This window comes from Chelonia mydas, chromosome 12 (assembly GCF_015237465.2).
Source record: "Chelonia mydas isolate rCheMyd1 chromosome 12, rCheMyd1.pri.v2, whole genome shotgun sequence".
NCBI classification, from domain to species: Eukaryota; Metazoa; Chordata; order Testudines; family Cheloniidae; genus Chelonia; species Chelonia mydas.
In genome coordinates this window covers 37876081-37890610 of record NC_051252.2, presented here as the reverse complement: position 1 = coordinate 37890610, position 14530 = coordinate 37876081, and the positions used below count along the sequence as shown (strand labels likewise).

The following is a 14530-nucleotide window of genomic DNA, read 5'->3' as shown; positions in this document are numbered from 1 at the left end:
CGGGGAGTGAGGAGCTGTATCAGCTGATGGGGAGCCCTCTTATATCTGTGAGCCAGCGGCCCCAGCCACGCAGAACCGAGAGAGGGAGGGAGATGGGCTGCTGTCTGGCGGGGAAGGGACCACCCCACCCAGGCGAGGCTGGGTCGCTGGCCGGTGCGCCAGCCGCTGTCCCCTCCTTGGGGGAGCTCAGGCCTCCAGCTGAGATGCTAGGAGGAAGGAAATGCATGTCAAGGTAAGTTCTGCGGGGAAGTTTCTTTGGTGCTTTGGAGCGGCTGGCGGGGATCGTGCAGGGAAGGCGGGGAAGGGGAAGGGGAGAGCGGGGGGCTGGGCGGGTCTGATGGACAGAGCCAGGCGAGCCAACGGGCTGTCAGCGAGGGTCTAGCATCTGACTGGAGGGGAAGAACCAGAGTCCTTCTCCGCAGGGCTCCTCGGGCGGCGGAGCGGGGCCGGGGCAACTGCTAAGTGGCGAAGCAGCTTGGAAGTGACCCGGTGCCGCCAGCTGGCCGAGCGCCCCCGAGCCCGCAGCTCCTAGAACCCCCCGGGGCGGTGCCTTGCCGCGGGGCTGCAGCCTGGAGTCTGGAAGGACCAGACCGGCCCGACGATCCCCGTCCGCCTGGCCCAGCCGGCCGGCGTTCCCAAGCCTGGGCGGGTTGGCTCAGCCGGGTCCATTCGCCTTAGGGGATCTCAGCTTTCTGGGCCCCAAAGCGGCGGGTGTTTCGCATCGGGAGGAAGAGCAGCGAGACCCCGCCGGGGCGCCCCGCAGGGCGGTCGGACTAGGCGGAATCAGGAGTCTGAGCCGAAGAGCCGGGCAGGGGAGGGAGAGCCCGCTGGCGGCAGGGTGGCGAGATCTGGGCTCGTTGCAAGTGAGAACAGACCCTCCCCCACCCCCCCGCGAGCCTTTTGCAATTCCCCGCCGAGGGGACTCGATCGTTTTGGAGGGACTGGACCATTCCCCTGCGCAAGCGTTGGACGATCCTCCGAACTAAAACAGGCAGCCCGAAAATCCGTTCAAAACCACAACGAAGAGCCCGAGCCCGAGCTGCCGAAACCCCCGCGGGACCTGGGAACCGCGCTGGCGCTTTGGGTTTGATCCAGCGGGAAATTCCGGCGCAGCTGACGCGCCGCGGTCCCCTTCCGAGCCCGCTGCCTTGCCCGGCTTTTCCCAGCCAGCCGCACTCCGCAGCTCGCCCCCCGGCCGCCCCTGTCCCTGGAGCAGAGGGGTGCAGGGGGCGGCGGGGTTCCGCTTGGCGATCCCTGGCCCCAGTACGGAGCCCACCTCTCCCGACCTGCCGGCGTCGGCGGGGAATCAGCGAAGCGCTGGCGGGCGAGAACACGGGTAGAAGCGGGCGGGCTGGTCCTGCCACACCCGTGTGAACACAAGGAGTCACCGGTTTGGTTCGCCGTGCATTCACATCGCCGGAGCGGGCAAGCAGATCACCAGAGCGGCTTCCAAACTCTCTCCCCCTCCCTCCAGCCACCACCACCAAAAAGCCACCAAAGCTGCCCAGTGAAACCCAGGAACTAACCGCCCCTTTTCCAGCCTCCGATCCTCCACGCTCCCACCCTTCCCTTTGCACCGGCTCAGACCTCGGGGTGCGGGTTTAGCTTGCCCTGGGAGCGAGCGCTGTGAAATGCCCCCGGGACCATCCTGGCGTGGTGGGCTCCCCGCCAGCCTCGCTAAGCCCCAGGAGATGCGCTGTGGGGGAGGGTTCTGCATTGGCAGGGAGGGAGGGGCTCGGTGAACCAACCCAGCTGTAACTTCCGTGGTTGAAGGGGGGCTCAGTGACCGCTGGACCTGACTGACCATGAGCTGGGGAGATTCCCTAGTGGGGAGTGTTCACACCCCTCCCCTAAACCAGCCACTGTCACCCGCTCAGACCCCTTAACGCGTGAGCATGTCGGGCTCGATGGTGCTGCGTGCCCGCAACTCCGCTCGGCTTCGGAGGTGGCTGAGAGGGCTCAGCACGCGGCCGGATCAGGCCCTCGCTGAACTCCAGCCTGGCCCTGCCAGAGAGGGGTGAACCGGGGAACTAGAGAGCGACCGAGGCCCCCAGACCTTTGCGCTGCAAACACCGGGCAGCGCCGGAGCTGGGGAAGCTGCCGACGCACCAGGCAAGGAACAGGACTGCAGGACACCTGGGTTCTGCGTGGAGGGGCTCTGCGCGTTGGTAACGGGAGAGGCAGGGCCCCCAGGGCCGGAGAGCGATGGGGGGAGAGCGGGGACTCAGCCCCACAGAGGGGTTTTGGAATTTGCTCCAGTCTCTGAGGCTGACGGAGGGGAGAGGGGGAGCTGGGGGGAGCTGTTACTATGGTGATGCACAGGGGCTGGATGGAGGCGAACACAGAGCCAGCCAGGCCCCGGGGCAGGGGTGCGGATGGTGCGCCTGGCTCGAATCCCAACGGGTCCCTCCAGGGAAGAGCCAAGGTGGGTTGGGGGCAGGGCTTAATGTGTGCCAAGGCTGACCCCCCGCACCTGTGGGCCTGGCAGCTCCTAGCCCCGGCACCTCCTGGCCTGGCAGTTCAGAGTCCGGGCCTGGCAGTTCCTAGCCCTGGCACCTCCGGGCCTGCAGTATCAGTTAGGAATGTAAACAAATTGTTTGAGTTGCAGCACCTCTTTCCTTGCACAGTCAGCCCTGGCTGGGGGCGCTCACTGGGCCTTGCCAGAGGGGCGCAGGGCTGGGGTTCGTCCTTACCCGTGAATTCCCTGTGCTGGGGACAGGGTCATTACAACCTCCCTGCAACCCTTAACCGCACTGACACCGTCTCCCCCCCAGCCCAGCGTAGGGCTCTGTCTAGGCATTATTGTGGCCACCGCGATTGCAGCCAGGGCCACCCTGGGCTGGGGACTGTACAGACACATGACAAAGGCTGTCCCTGCCCCAGAAAACTCCCACAGCAAGGAACAGAGGCCTTGCAGCAAGTGGCACTGTGCAGGGGTGCTGGAGCAATGTGTGCAGTGGGGGTGCTGAGAGCCACTGAACCAAACTGTAAACCCTGGATAGGCTGGAAACCACTTCAAGCCAGGGGGTGCGGCAGCCCCCCCCCCCAGTTCCAGCACTTATGGCCCTGTGTGCGCAGGAAGCAGGACAAGGGAGCAGCAGAGAATAGTCAGTACAGTAGTTTTAACCCTAATAAAGTTAGATAATTTAATTTTTTTTTTTTTTGGGATGACAGAATAAAGTCTTTATATACAACATGCATTTCTCATTTTAAAAGAAATATATTTTATGCATTTAGTCCATTTCTAAATAGCCATTAAATAATTGTACAAAGTTTTAATGAGAGAGGAATAAAGGAGAAGTGTTCAGCCATGTGTTGAATTATGCATTTTTAGAGGAAAATGTGGTTTATGCCATTTCTGCAAAGCCCTTGGTTATACTCCACAGCCACGCGGGTGCAAAACTTCAACGAGCAAACTCCATTGATTTTTTTTTAAACTGATAAAAAAGGCCCGATCATCCCCCTATGATGGAATCAAATTAAAAGCCACAGCTGAAGTGGAGGAAGGGGGTGATTTAAGAGAGTTGAAGGAAAAGGGGGGCTGAGCTGTTGAGGAGTACTTTGCAATGGACCAGATGCCCTACCACCCATGTTCCTACCACCCACCCACCAGCCCCGAGGAACAGGATAACCCTCTAACAAGCACTGGATATAAAAATAATACCAAACTAAATGTATAAATGTCTCCCCCCAGCCCCCTTCAGTCCCCTTCCGACTATGACTCAAACACTGGATACAGATCTAGAGCCCTCCCCACCAAGTTTTCGCTGGGTTGCCCACACCCTTCCAGTCCTGCTGCTTCAGATCTCATCATGCTTCGCGGACAGGGTTATGCTGGATAAAGAACGACAGGCAACAGACGGTGTGTTGCCCTCCTCAGCGGCTGGGTCAATGCCCACAGAGCCAATGAGAAATCAGTCACCCTTTGAGGTGTGCCGGGCTAAGCCCTTGGAGGAGTGGTGGAACTGGAGAAGTGGTTTGCTTGGGGTGAGGCACATAATAATTCACTTTGTGCTTTTCTTGCAGCAAACGAAGCTGAGCCGGTTTGGTCTGACGAAGCCTCAGAGCGTCTGACTGGGGCAGAAGGCCAAAGGCCGCGTCTTGGTGTCTGGGGACACGGACCTGCCCCTTCCAGTTCTCTAGAGAGCTGCGCCATCCGGAAGCACGTAGGAAGGCAGTGGTGCCAGCTCCTATCTCCTACCTGCCCACAGCCATGGAGAACAGCAGCAAGTTCGATAGCCCCACAAACATCTCTCTGGCCAGCAGTGACGCCGTCTTTGACATGATCGAATACAAAGCCATCTCGATCTTCCTGGTGCTGGTGATCTGCGGGGTGGGGATCGTGGGCAACATCATGGTGGTGCTGGTGGTCCTCACCACCCGGGAGATGAAGACGCCCACCAACTGCTACCTGGTTAGCCTGGCAGTGGCTGACCTGATGGTCCTGGTGGCTGCTGGCTTGCCCAACATCTCCGACAGCCTGGCGGGGACATGGATCTATGGGCACACCGGCTGCCTTGGGATAACCTACTTCCAGTATCTGGGCATCAACGTCTCCTCCTGCTCCATCACGGCCTTCACCGTGGAGAGGTGGGAGAGGATGCAGCCTGCCCCTTTGCTCTTGGTGCTGGATTGGCAGCCCGGGGGACCAGAGCCCTCTGCCCACAGGGCAGGGCAAGCTTCCCCTAAGCCACTCCCTGCCCCTCATCCTCATGTGGACAGACCCCCTCTAGGGATGGGACAGTAGTTCTGTCTCTGGTGCCTATTCAGTTCTTGGCCTCTCTGGTGAGACACCCTGGAAGGGATCTAATCAGCACTAATGTTAACTAGACCCAGCTCACCACGGCCTCTCAGAGGCTGCTCACCCACCAGTGAAAGGTAGCAACTCTTAGGCGTTCCCAGCATGGGTCAAAGGGGGATCAGTCACTAGGCACTGAAAGGCGCCCCGTTCCAATGGCTAGGCTCTTTCTTTGCCCACTCCACCTGCCCATTGGGACAAATGGGTTTCGGGCACGCAAATCCGACTGCCCGGAGCACAGTGCCAGAGCGGGCAGGCTGGTGTGAGAGCTGTTCAGGTGCATGCACAAGCAGGAGATAGCACACAAAAGGCCAGACCCCCTCCTGCCCCCCTCATGGGGCTGGAGTTAGCCCCACTCAAAATCAGCCTTGCTCTCCTCACATGACTGCCAGGTCCTGGTTAGGGAAGATCAGCGTACAGATCGTGTTTTAGTAAGTGCCAAGAAAACCGCCCCCCAGCAGCCCTGTGCTTTGCTTATTGCCTTTGTTATTTTGTTGCTGAATGTGATTCAAATAGTGCCCCAGGAGCATTTCAGGGAGCTCTTTCCATTGGGCCGAGGGGGGCGGGAAAGTCCAGCTGTAAGCCTTTTGTCAGGGCTGATTCCCCACTCTGGCCCTTTGAGGGCAGAAGGTGGGGGCCTGCAAGGATTCTAAAATTTAATACTGGCCACTCCAGGCTGGTAGTAAACTCCCAAGGTTACAGCTTCTCTCTGACCTTGGCTTGGTAAACGCTGCCACCACCCAAGTGAAAAAACTGCCTCTTGCAAATCCTGGAAAAACTCACTTGGGAAGGTTTCCCTGAGGCCCCTCCGGCTTTTCCACCCCACCCTCAGGGAAGCCGAGAAAGAAAACAAACAAGAGGGAAACCCAGCTGTTACCACCAGCTAATGGAAAAACATATGCACAGAACTTTTAAGACACAAAACCAATCAGGTTTTTAAAAAAGGTAAATTTTATTTAAAAAAAAAATGAAGAAAGGAAACATCTGGAAATTCAGGCTATTGCTGGATTTTATAGAGCAACTGAAAAGGGGTTAAACATCAGGAATGGCTCCCTGGGGTCCAGCTTAACGTTACAAAAGAAAAACAAAAATACCTGAGCTTAGCACAGGGGACTCCACAAGCCAAAACAAAGAAATAAACCTGATCACGTCTACCTAAACATTCCCTGTCCCAACAACTCCTTCTAGGCATGGAAGATAATTTTTCATACCTGGTTACACAGCATTCCTGCTACCCCCGTCTCTTCAGCTCAGAGAGAACAACCCAGACACACAGGGAAAGCTTTTTTCCCCATTTTTAAAAAGTTCTAGCCTTCCCATTGGCTCTTTTGGTCAGGTGCCCACACCCTTTCCTTTACCTGGGGGACTTTGTTAACCCTTTACAGGTAAAGCAAGCAGAGAACAGCCACCAAGAGGGACTTTACAACTAACTGGCTGGCTGGGTGTCCATAAAAGGGAGCTACCGCCCCCCCCCCATTTAGCACACCTTTAAATGGCCCCAGGAGCGAAAAGGGACATGGGACATTTGTACAGCAGTAGCACCTAGAGGCTCGGCCCTAGATCGGGGCGCCATGGTGCTGGGTGCTCTAACAAAAATACATAGCAAGAGACAAGTCCTTCCCCCAAAGAGCTTATAGTCAAAACAAGGGCACTGGACCCTTTGTGCGGGGAGGCCAAAGTGCCCCCTGCCTCTCCATGGCTGGGTGCTCCTCCAGCTGCCCTCTCTTCTGGTGCCCACAGCAGCCCCTGGGGGGTGAAAGGTGTAATTGAGCACCAGTGTGAACATGCAGGTGGTTCCAGGTGAGTCTGCTGTGTCCCCTTCCTGCCTGCCACGAGTCATCTCTGCCCCACCCTGCCTGCCTAGCTCTTTCCTCCTGGCCAGTGTCATGGCTCTATCCTTCCTGTCCCCAGGTACATCGCCGTTTGCCACCCAATGCGCGCCCACACCATGTGCACAGTATCCCGGGCCAAGCGCATCATTGCCTTCGTTTGGATCTGCACCTCCATCTACTGCATGCTCTGGTTCTTCCTGGTCGACATCAATGTCAACAAGAGCCAGCACCTGGAATGTGGCTACAAGGTCTCCCGCAACCTCTACCTGCCTATCTACCTGCTCGACTTTGCCCTCTTCTTTGTCACCCCCTTGGTTGTGGCCACCATGCTCTACGGGCTGATTGGGAGAATCCTCTTCGCCAGCCCCATCCCCCACCAAGCCGACTCCACCGCCAAGCCCTGGAGAGAGAGGAGCGGGAGGGAGAAGAACGGAGTGGACACACGGGAGAGCAAGCCCAGCAGCCGCTCCAGGACCAGAGGGGCTCTGTCCTCCCGGAAGCAGGTATGGAGAGGTCCCCGGGGGCGAGCGTAGCCAGGTTCACAGCAGGGTCCTGACCCACGCATGGTAAATGCTGCCCGGGGAAAACCGGATGGTGTGCATGCAAACTGTGGGGTGGCGGCCCCCTGGAAAGGCGACCTGAGCATCTTTATTGAAAGGAGGAAGACACTGCCTGGTATGGCCAGGCTGGGATGGGCTAGGAGGCACCCTCTGTACTGACAGACATGCCCGGCCACCCCTGAGGGTCTAGCTGAGCACAGCCAGCCACAGGAGGGGAACCGGTCTGGCTGGACTCTCAAGGGGAAGAGCAGCCCTCTGGAGGAGCCCAGCACAAGGCCTCCTAGTCCGGTGCCAGACTCTGCCCGACTTAAGCCTCAGGCATTGGCCTTTTGCTGGGCCCTGAGGGGGCCGGGGATTTCCAACTCCCCTGGCAACGTGCATGCCCCACACCGCATGCTGAGCCTTGGGGATAAGGGAGGGGGCATATCTCGCTTTACACTGGTGACAGTGATGGGCTCTGAGGTGCTGGACATGAGGTGGGGGCAGGTAATGGGGCAAACTCCCAGCCATTGTCCTTTGTCTGACAGCATCCTCCTAATGCCACCATGGGTCAGCCTTCTCCACCCCCCATGCCCAGGGACCTGGAGGCAGACAGGCTTGGCCAGGGGGACACTACAGGCAGGTGGCCGCATCTCAGACTGTCGGGGGACCAAAGCGGAAGATGGCAAGTGCTGGGATAAAGGTGGCTGGAGTGGAAACGTGGCATCCCCTTCTCTGGGGAACAGCTGGGTCCTAGTGCAGTGGTCCCCAAACTTTTTACCTCACGCTCCCCTTAACCTCTGTCCCCGCCCCCAGAACTGGGCCGGGAGTGGGGCCATGGCTCTGGGTGGGGAGATGCAGACAGAGGTAAGGAGGTCAAGGCTGGGGCCAGAGCTGGGGGTGGGGCTGGGAGCAGCGCCCCAAACATGGGCTGGCAGCCAGGCCAGCAGCTGGGGCTGGGGCCAGGAGCAGAGCTGGGTGGCACTCCCTCCCCCCTCACCTATGGGGGCTGGCCTGGACCTGACCGCGCCCCCCCGAATGTTCCTCTGCACCCCCCCATAGGGGGGCTCATGCCACAGTTTGCGGATCTCTGCCCTAGTGGTTTAGTGACCACAGGACACCTGGTTTAGGACTCTGCCCATCACCCCCAGCCTCCCTTGGCATAGGCACGCAGGGTCAAGCCCATGGTGAAGTTAAGGACATGACTCGATTTACACTGGTGCCCTGACACACACAAACACACCCACCCACCCCCCGTCTGGCCGCCATCCACTGAACTTCTTTCTGCTCAGGGCCAGCAGGCTGGCAAGAAACTTAGCTCTGGGCCTGGTGCTGCTGCTGTGGCATGAAGGGGGCTGTCAATCTGACTTTGGACAGCTCCTCAGTCAATCCCGGTTCGGAGACCACCACCTCCAGGGCCAGCATGGCCCCGTTCCCGGGCAGCCCATTGCAGCCGAACCAAAGGGCCCAGCGAGACAACCGAACAAACGCTTCATTTCTGCATTTAAACTTAGGAGGGAGGGGGGTGCGTGTGCGCGTGTGCAATGAACAGGGGACAGTCTCGGCATGCAAGGGGCAGCTCGAGTTTCTGCTCCTGCTAATAACGCCCAGCTACCCAATTTGTAACCCAGGTGGGCAGGACTAGGCAGCGGCCAGCGAAACACTGAGTGTGGCACCCAGGCAGCGTGCAGGGAGCTGGACCAGGGGCGGGAAGCATACGCAACGGTCTGTGAAGAAGAGTGGTGGAGACAGGACCCATTAGGTCATTTACTCCTCAAGCACTGCCCTGTGGCCAGAGCACGTCTATCAGGGAGGTCTCTGGCTGCTCCCGTTTTAAATGTTCCAAGCCATAGGCTCCCATCCCTCCTCTTGGGAGATGGTTCCCTAGGAGATTTCACTGTCACAAAGCTTCCTAAATGTTTCTATCCTCCACTCACACCTCAGAGTCAGTCTAGCTTCTTGGGTCAGTCCCTAATTGGGTCTCCCTCCTGGGTGCTAGCACCCTTCAGAGACACATCCATGGCTATTGCCTTCCCCACCTCCTGGAGTGATCTCGGGAGGCAGTTAATGGATTTTCCTTGCCTGCTAGGGCCCATTTTCCAGTGCCCAGAGCTGCATATTCAGGGGTTGATTTTTAAATGTGCAATTGCCCAAGAAATCAGTTGCACATTTGCATGCCTGCTTTGCTGACACAGTTGCACGGAGAGATCCAGTGACTCCAGGCACAAGAGGCGATGAGCATTTGCACATGCAATTATCTGCTGCCCAGGAGCTACGCACCTCGTGTGCTTAAAAATCAAGTTACAGGCCCCCAGGTGCCTTGGGGGGAACGAAAGCCCCACGAGCAGCTTTAGAAGCAACTCTCTGGTTCTGTCGTTCATTTGCCAAATCCCCATGTTTTGCACTGAGCCTGCTGCTTCTGTCCTTGCCTGCATTGCTACAGAGACGCAAAGGGTCCCTGTTAATGATGGGCTGAGCCTTGACAGTTATTCTTCCTCAGCGATGACCAGATCAGTTGAATGCTATTGGCAAAGCAAAGGAGCGGGTGTTTTTCTAACCGGCAATGCTGCAAGCCCAGCCCAGTGACAGAGCACCCTGCTTCGCGGTCATCACCACCAGCCAGAGATGCTGGAGTCACCTCATAACTAGTGAGCGGCCACCACCAGACAAGGGAGACTGGACTCAACTCTCTCCCTGTGCAGCTGTGACCGACTGGCAGATTTCAATTCAGAGGGTGGGGGGAGCAGAGTCAGCTGCCCTTGGTGGTAGCCCCACTTTAAAATCAGCCAGTGATTCCACGCTTGAGTCCTGAACCTGCGTGGAAGTCACTAAGCAGTCCTGGGTGTTCAGGGCCGTGGGATCGGGTCTCGGGTCCTCACCTTCACTGACCAACAATCGGAAAGTGCTGGGGAATGCTGGAATTCGCAAGGCCTCGGCGGACCCCAGAGGGCTCCTTCCCTATGGGCTATCCAAAGCCAGCCCTGCTGGGTCTGTTCTCAATGTGGTCTTCCCCTGCCAGCTGTGGTCCCACAGCACTTGCCCTGCCATGGCAGGATGCCCGGTGGGGGGGAATCACCTCAGATGTTCTCACATGCCAACCCTGTGGCGATGTGGGCAATCTGGGCAACCTTGTGGCCACTGGGCAATGTTAATGAGCCAGAGCCAGGAATACAGGAGAGTCCTTCCTACTGAGATGGTACTGTGGGGCGGGGCTGTCACCACCTTAGTAGAAGACACAGATGTTCCACATAAGAATGGCTATACTGGGTCCGAGCAATGGTCCATCTAGCCCAGTGTCCTGTCTTCCGACAGTGGCCAATGCCAGGTGCTTCAGAGGGAATGACTAGAACAGGGCAACCATCGTGTGATCCATCCTCTGTCGTCCAATCCCAGCTTCTGACAGTCAGGGGCTGGGGAGATGCAGACTGTGGCATTGCGTCCCTGCCCAGCCTGGCTAATAGCCATTGATGGATCTGTTCTCCATGGACTTACCCAGTTCTGTTTTGAACCCCACATGCGGGCTCTGCTCTGCTCTCTCTCCCTCCCCTGTGACTCCACTCAATATAAAACAAGCCATCAAATCTGCTAATGGGGGATATGCATCTCTGATAACCTAACTGCAGCTGACAGGAAATTATTCAGGCCCAACACAATGAATAGTGAGCGAATCCAGGCCGGTGTGCCGCAGGGATTTAATCATCCTCTCAGAGATGGGATTGTCTTTCTGGAGCCCATGAATAACATTAGGGCCATGGGGGATGTTGCGAAAAAGGGCTGAAATAAACCAGCACCTCATAGACTCGTTCTAGGGAAGCGGACGGTTGGAGGATTTTTACAAATCAGGACACAGGTGCACTAGCAAAAGCGAGTGTGGGAGAGACAGAGGAGCCCAGGGCTGGGCTAGCAGGGGGCTGCAGGGTGGGATCGAGGGGCACAGGCAGGAGTTTAGGGGTGGTGGGAATGTAGGGTAGGGTGGGTTTTGGGGACTGGGATAATAAAGAGTGCTGCAGCTCAGGAATGTGACTCGTTCTGGCAAAGTGCGGGTGAGGGTGGGGACCCTGGACCAGAACCTGCGCACACACCAACCCTGTGTTATTAATCCTTCACCTCCCCAAACACTCCGTTTCCCAGGTGCTCAAAGCGGAGAAGAGAAGCCGAGGAAACAAGGGGCTGTGAGAAGAAGGGGCCCTGAGATCGGCGTTGTCTCCCATGTGCTACTGGCTCTCTCTGGTTTGGCCTGGTCTTGCCTGTGGTGGGCAGCTGCCAGGCTCTCAGCTGGGTTTCGCCCAGCCTATGCTCAGGGAAAGATGGATTTTCAGGGGATCACTGACCCCCAGACCACAGCTGTGCTCCAGCCAGCCCCTAATGCAGGGGTGGGCAAACTATTTGGCCCAAGGACCACATCTGGGTGGGGAAACTGTATGCAGGGCCATGAATGTAGGGCTGAGGCAGAGGGTTGGGGTGTGGGAGGGAGTGTGGGGGTGGGAGGCGGTGCAGTGTGCAGGAAGGGGCTCAGGGCAGGGGATTGGGGTGCGGGGTGCTGGAGGGGGCTCAGGGCAGGGGATTGGGGCACGGGGTGCAGGAGGTTTGGGGTGTGGGCTCCGGCCCGGCGCCGCTTACCTCGAGTGTCTCCAGGGTGGCAGCAGCATGCAGCGGGGCTAAGGCAGGCTTCCTGCCTGCCCTGACTCCTCACCGCTTCCGAAAGTGGCCACCATGTCCGGTCATGGCTCCTGGGGGTGGGGTGGGGCCGGCGGCTCCACCACACGCTGCCCTCGCCTGCGGGTACCACCCCCAAAGCTCCCATTGGCCAAGGTTCCCCATTCCTGGCCAATGGGAGCTGCGGGGGCGGGAGGGGGGAAGCCCTCTGCTCTCCCCAGGGGCCGCAGGGACGTGGTGCCGGCCGCTTCAGTGAGTGGAGCGGGGGCCAGGGCAGGCAGGGAGCCTGCCTTAGCCCCGTTGCGCCATGGGGCTGGCAATCCCGCGGGCTGTAGTTTGCCCTCCCCTGCCCCAATGCTGGCAGAGCTATGCTGGGAGTGGAACCTGTGGCTCTCTGGGAGTGAGTCATAGAAAATCAGCCTTCACTTGGCCCTCCCTGTGTCGGGCTGATTTCAGTAGCTCATAGCGTCAAGAGACGCTTCAGCCAATCCACCCCCAGCCCCAGGACTCCTGTCCGGTTCGGTGCCAGAGCTGCCTATCCTGGAGACAATGCTGCTGGGTCCCTAGGGATGGTGCTGGGGCAGCTGGCAGGCCTCCCTGGCCGGTCTGCTTCCCAACTCTAGGTGAGACGCCTCCCGCCCCCGAAGGCCTGAGTACAGCCCAGCCCTCTGGTCACTGGCTGGGGGGCTCTCTCTCAGCTGCCTCCAGAGAGCTGCTGGGGATGCTCAGAGGGGGCTGTCAGTCACCAGTGCTGGTTTAATTCCTCCCTGCTGTGCACCTGTGGGAGACCGGAGGAGGCAGCTTGCTCAGCCTGCCGGATTCAGGCAGGTCCCCCACGCCTTGGCACGGGGACATTCAGGGATGCCTGCATGCCTGGGGATGCCCGGCTGGGTTCCCACCTCCTGGCTCTGTGAAAGCAGGAGCGCCGGCTGCAGACAGCAAGCTGGGTGCCAAGCAGTCAGTGCAAAGCCCGCGGCCCTGCTCTGGCAGCTCCCCAGACAACACAAAGCCATGGGAGGATGCTGAATCCCACCCCTGTCCTTCCCTGCCCTCACAGCTTTGAGCCAGCAGGTCCTGCAGGCCCAACAGCCACGGGCTGGGTTGGGGAGGGTGTGACGTGGCTCCAGGCCTGACTCTGGTGACTGTGACTACGGGGACCTGCCCAGAGAGCGCTTCAGCTACGGCGAGTCAACTGAGCTGGGGCTGCTGGCCCACGGGCTTTGTGATGAGACTGGGGTCTGGGAGCTGGTCTCCAAGGGAGGTGAAGTGTCCCCATGGCGACACATCTAGGGCACCCGTAACTCCCCCCGTGTGCCTTTTGCAGGTCACCAAGATGCTGGCGGTGGTGGTGATCCTTTTCGCCCTGCTCTGGATGCCCTACCGGACGCTGGTGCTGGTGAACTCCTTCATGGACAACCCCTTCCTGAACCCGTGGTTCGTCCTCTTCTGCCGGCTCTGCGTCTACACCAACAGCGCCATCAACCCCGTCGTCTACAACCTCATGTCCCAGAAGTTCCGGGCCGCCTTCAAGCGGCTGTGCAAGTGTGGGGGGGAGCCGCTGCCCCGCAGCCTGTACATGGCCACGGCCAGCTACAGCCTGGCGAGGGAGCCCCTGCCGCCCACCCCCCAGCCCCAGGACCACAAGGAAGGCAAACAGCCTCCACCGATGAGCAACATGGCTCTCCCCAAGCAGCAGCAGCCACCGTCACGGAGCAAGGGAGAGAACGGGGACGAGCTCTACTTCAGTGTGGTGTAGATCCCCTCCCACCCGGCTCCATGGTTCCCCTGTCTCCGTATATAGACGTGCCCCATACACAGGGGAGGCTGGGCTCAAAATCCAGATCCGTTCTGCATCGATGTCCAGCGCTGGCTCTCACAGAGCACACGTGGGTGAGGGAAAGTTCAGGGAGCACAAAGGTGATCCAGGGGAATCAAACCAGCTCCCACTTTGTGCGTCGATGCTCTGACGTGGCTTGGTTCCCACCACTGCAGCTGGGTGGGGAGGCAGCCAGTCCCAGGCAGGGATCACAGATCCTGAAATAGACTCCCTTATTTTCCCGAGGGTTTGCTAGCATCTCTTGGAAGGCTGGGGCACTGAGCTCTGAGCTCATCAGTGGAGCTTGGCTTCCTGTGTCCAGCCTTGGAGGAAGTCCTGACACTGGATGGGGAAAAAAAATCCAGACAACTTCACAACCAAACAGCAGGCAGTTAACAAACTGGCAGCCGTGCTCCAGAGGAGGTAGATGGGGAATTTCTGTTCTCCCTGTCTCGTAACACGGAAACAAGGAGACACTCAATGAAACTGAGAGGTGGGAAATTCAAAATGGATAAAAGGAAGTCCCTTTTCTCATGATGACTGTGGAACTCATTGCCACATGAAGTCACTGAGGTGAAGAACGTAAGATTCAAAAAGAGACTGGGTATGGATAACAGGAATATAAAGAGTTACTACCATGGGGGTTCCTACACCGTCCTCTGAAGCATATGGCAGTGGCCACTGCCAGCGGCAGGCTACCGGACCAAATGGTCCTGGGGTCTGCTCCAGTCTGGCAAACCCTGTGTACCACTGAACAGTTTAGCCTACGTGCCCTTTGCATCAGGGAGGTGTTTCCACCTGGCTCGAATTAACCAGGCAAGAGGAGTGGGTGTGCAGGGAAGATGCTGCCTGGCGGGAAGAGCAGTCGGAATTGGTTCCTCAGCACCAG

General features: G+C 58.5%; 1 protein-coding gene across 1 annotated transcript; it reads left to right on the top strand.

The window, feature by feature from the left end:
• Nucleotides 1-67: 67 nt before the first annotated feature.
• LOC102937338 (thyrotropin-releasing hormone receptor) lies at nucleotides 68-13609 on the top strand. Its single transcript, XM_007059298.3, has 4 exons — nucleotides 68-232; nucleotides 4027-4590; nucleotides 6710-7133; nucleotides 13150-13609. The coding sequence occupies exons 2-4, from the start codon at nucleotides 4214-4216 to the stop codon at nucleotides 13579-13581; spliced, it is 1233 nt and encodes a 410-aa protein (XP_007059360.2). The 5' UTR covers nucleotides 68-232; nucleotides 4027-4213; the 3' UTR covers nucleotides 13582-13609.
• Nucleotides 13610-14530: the final 921 nt, after the last annotated feature.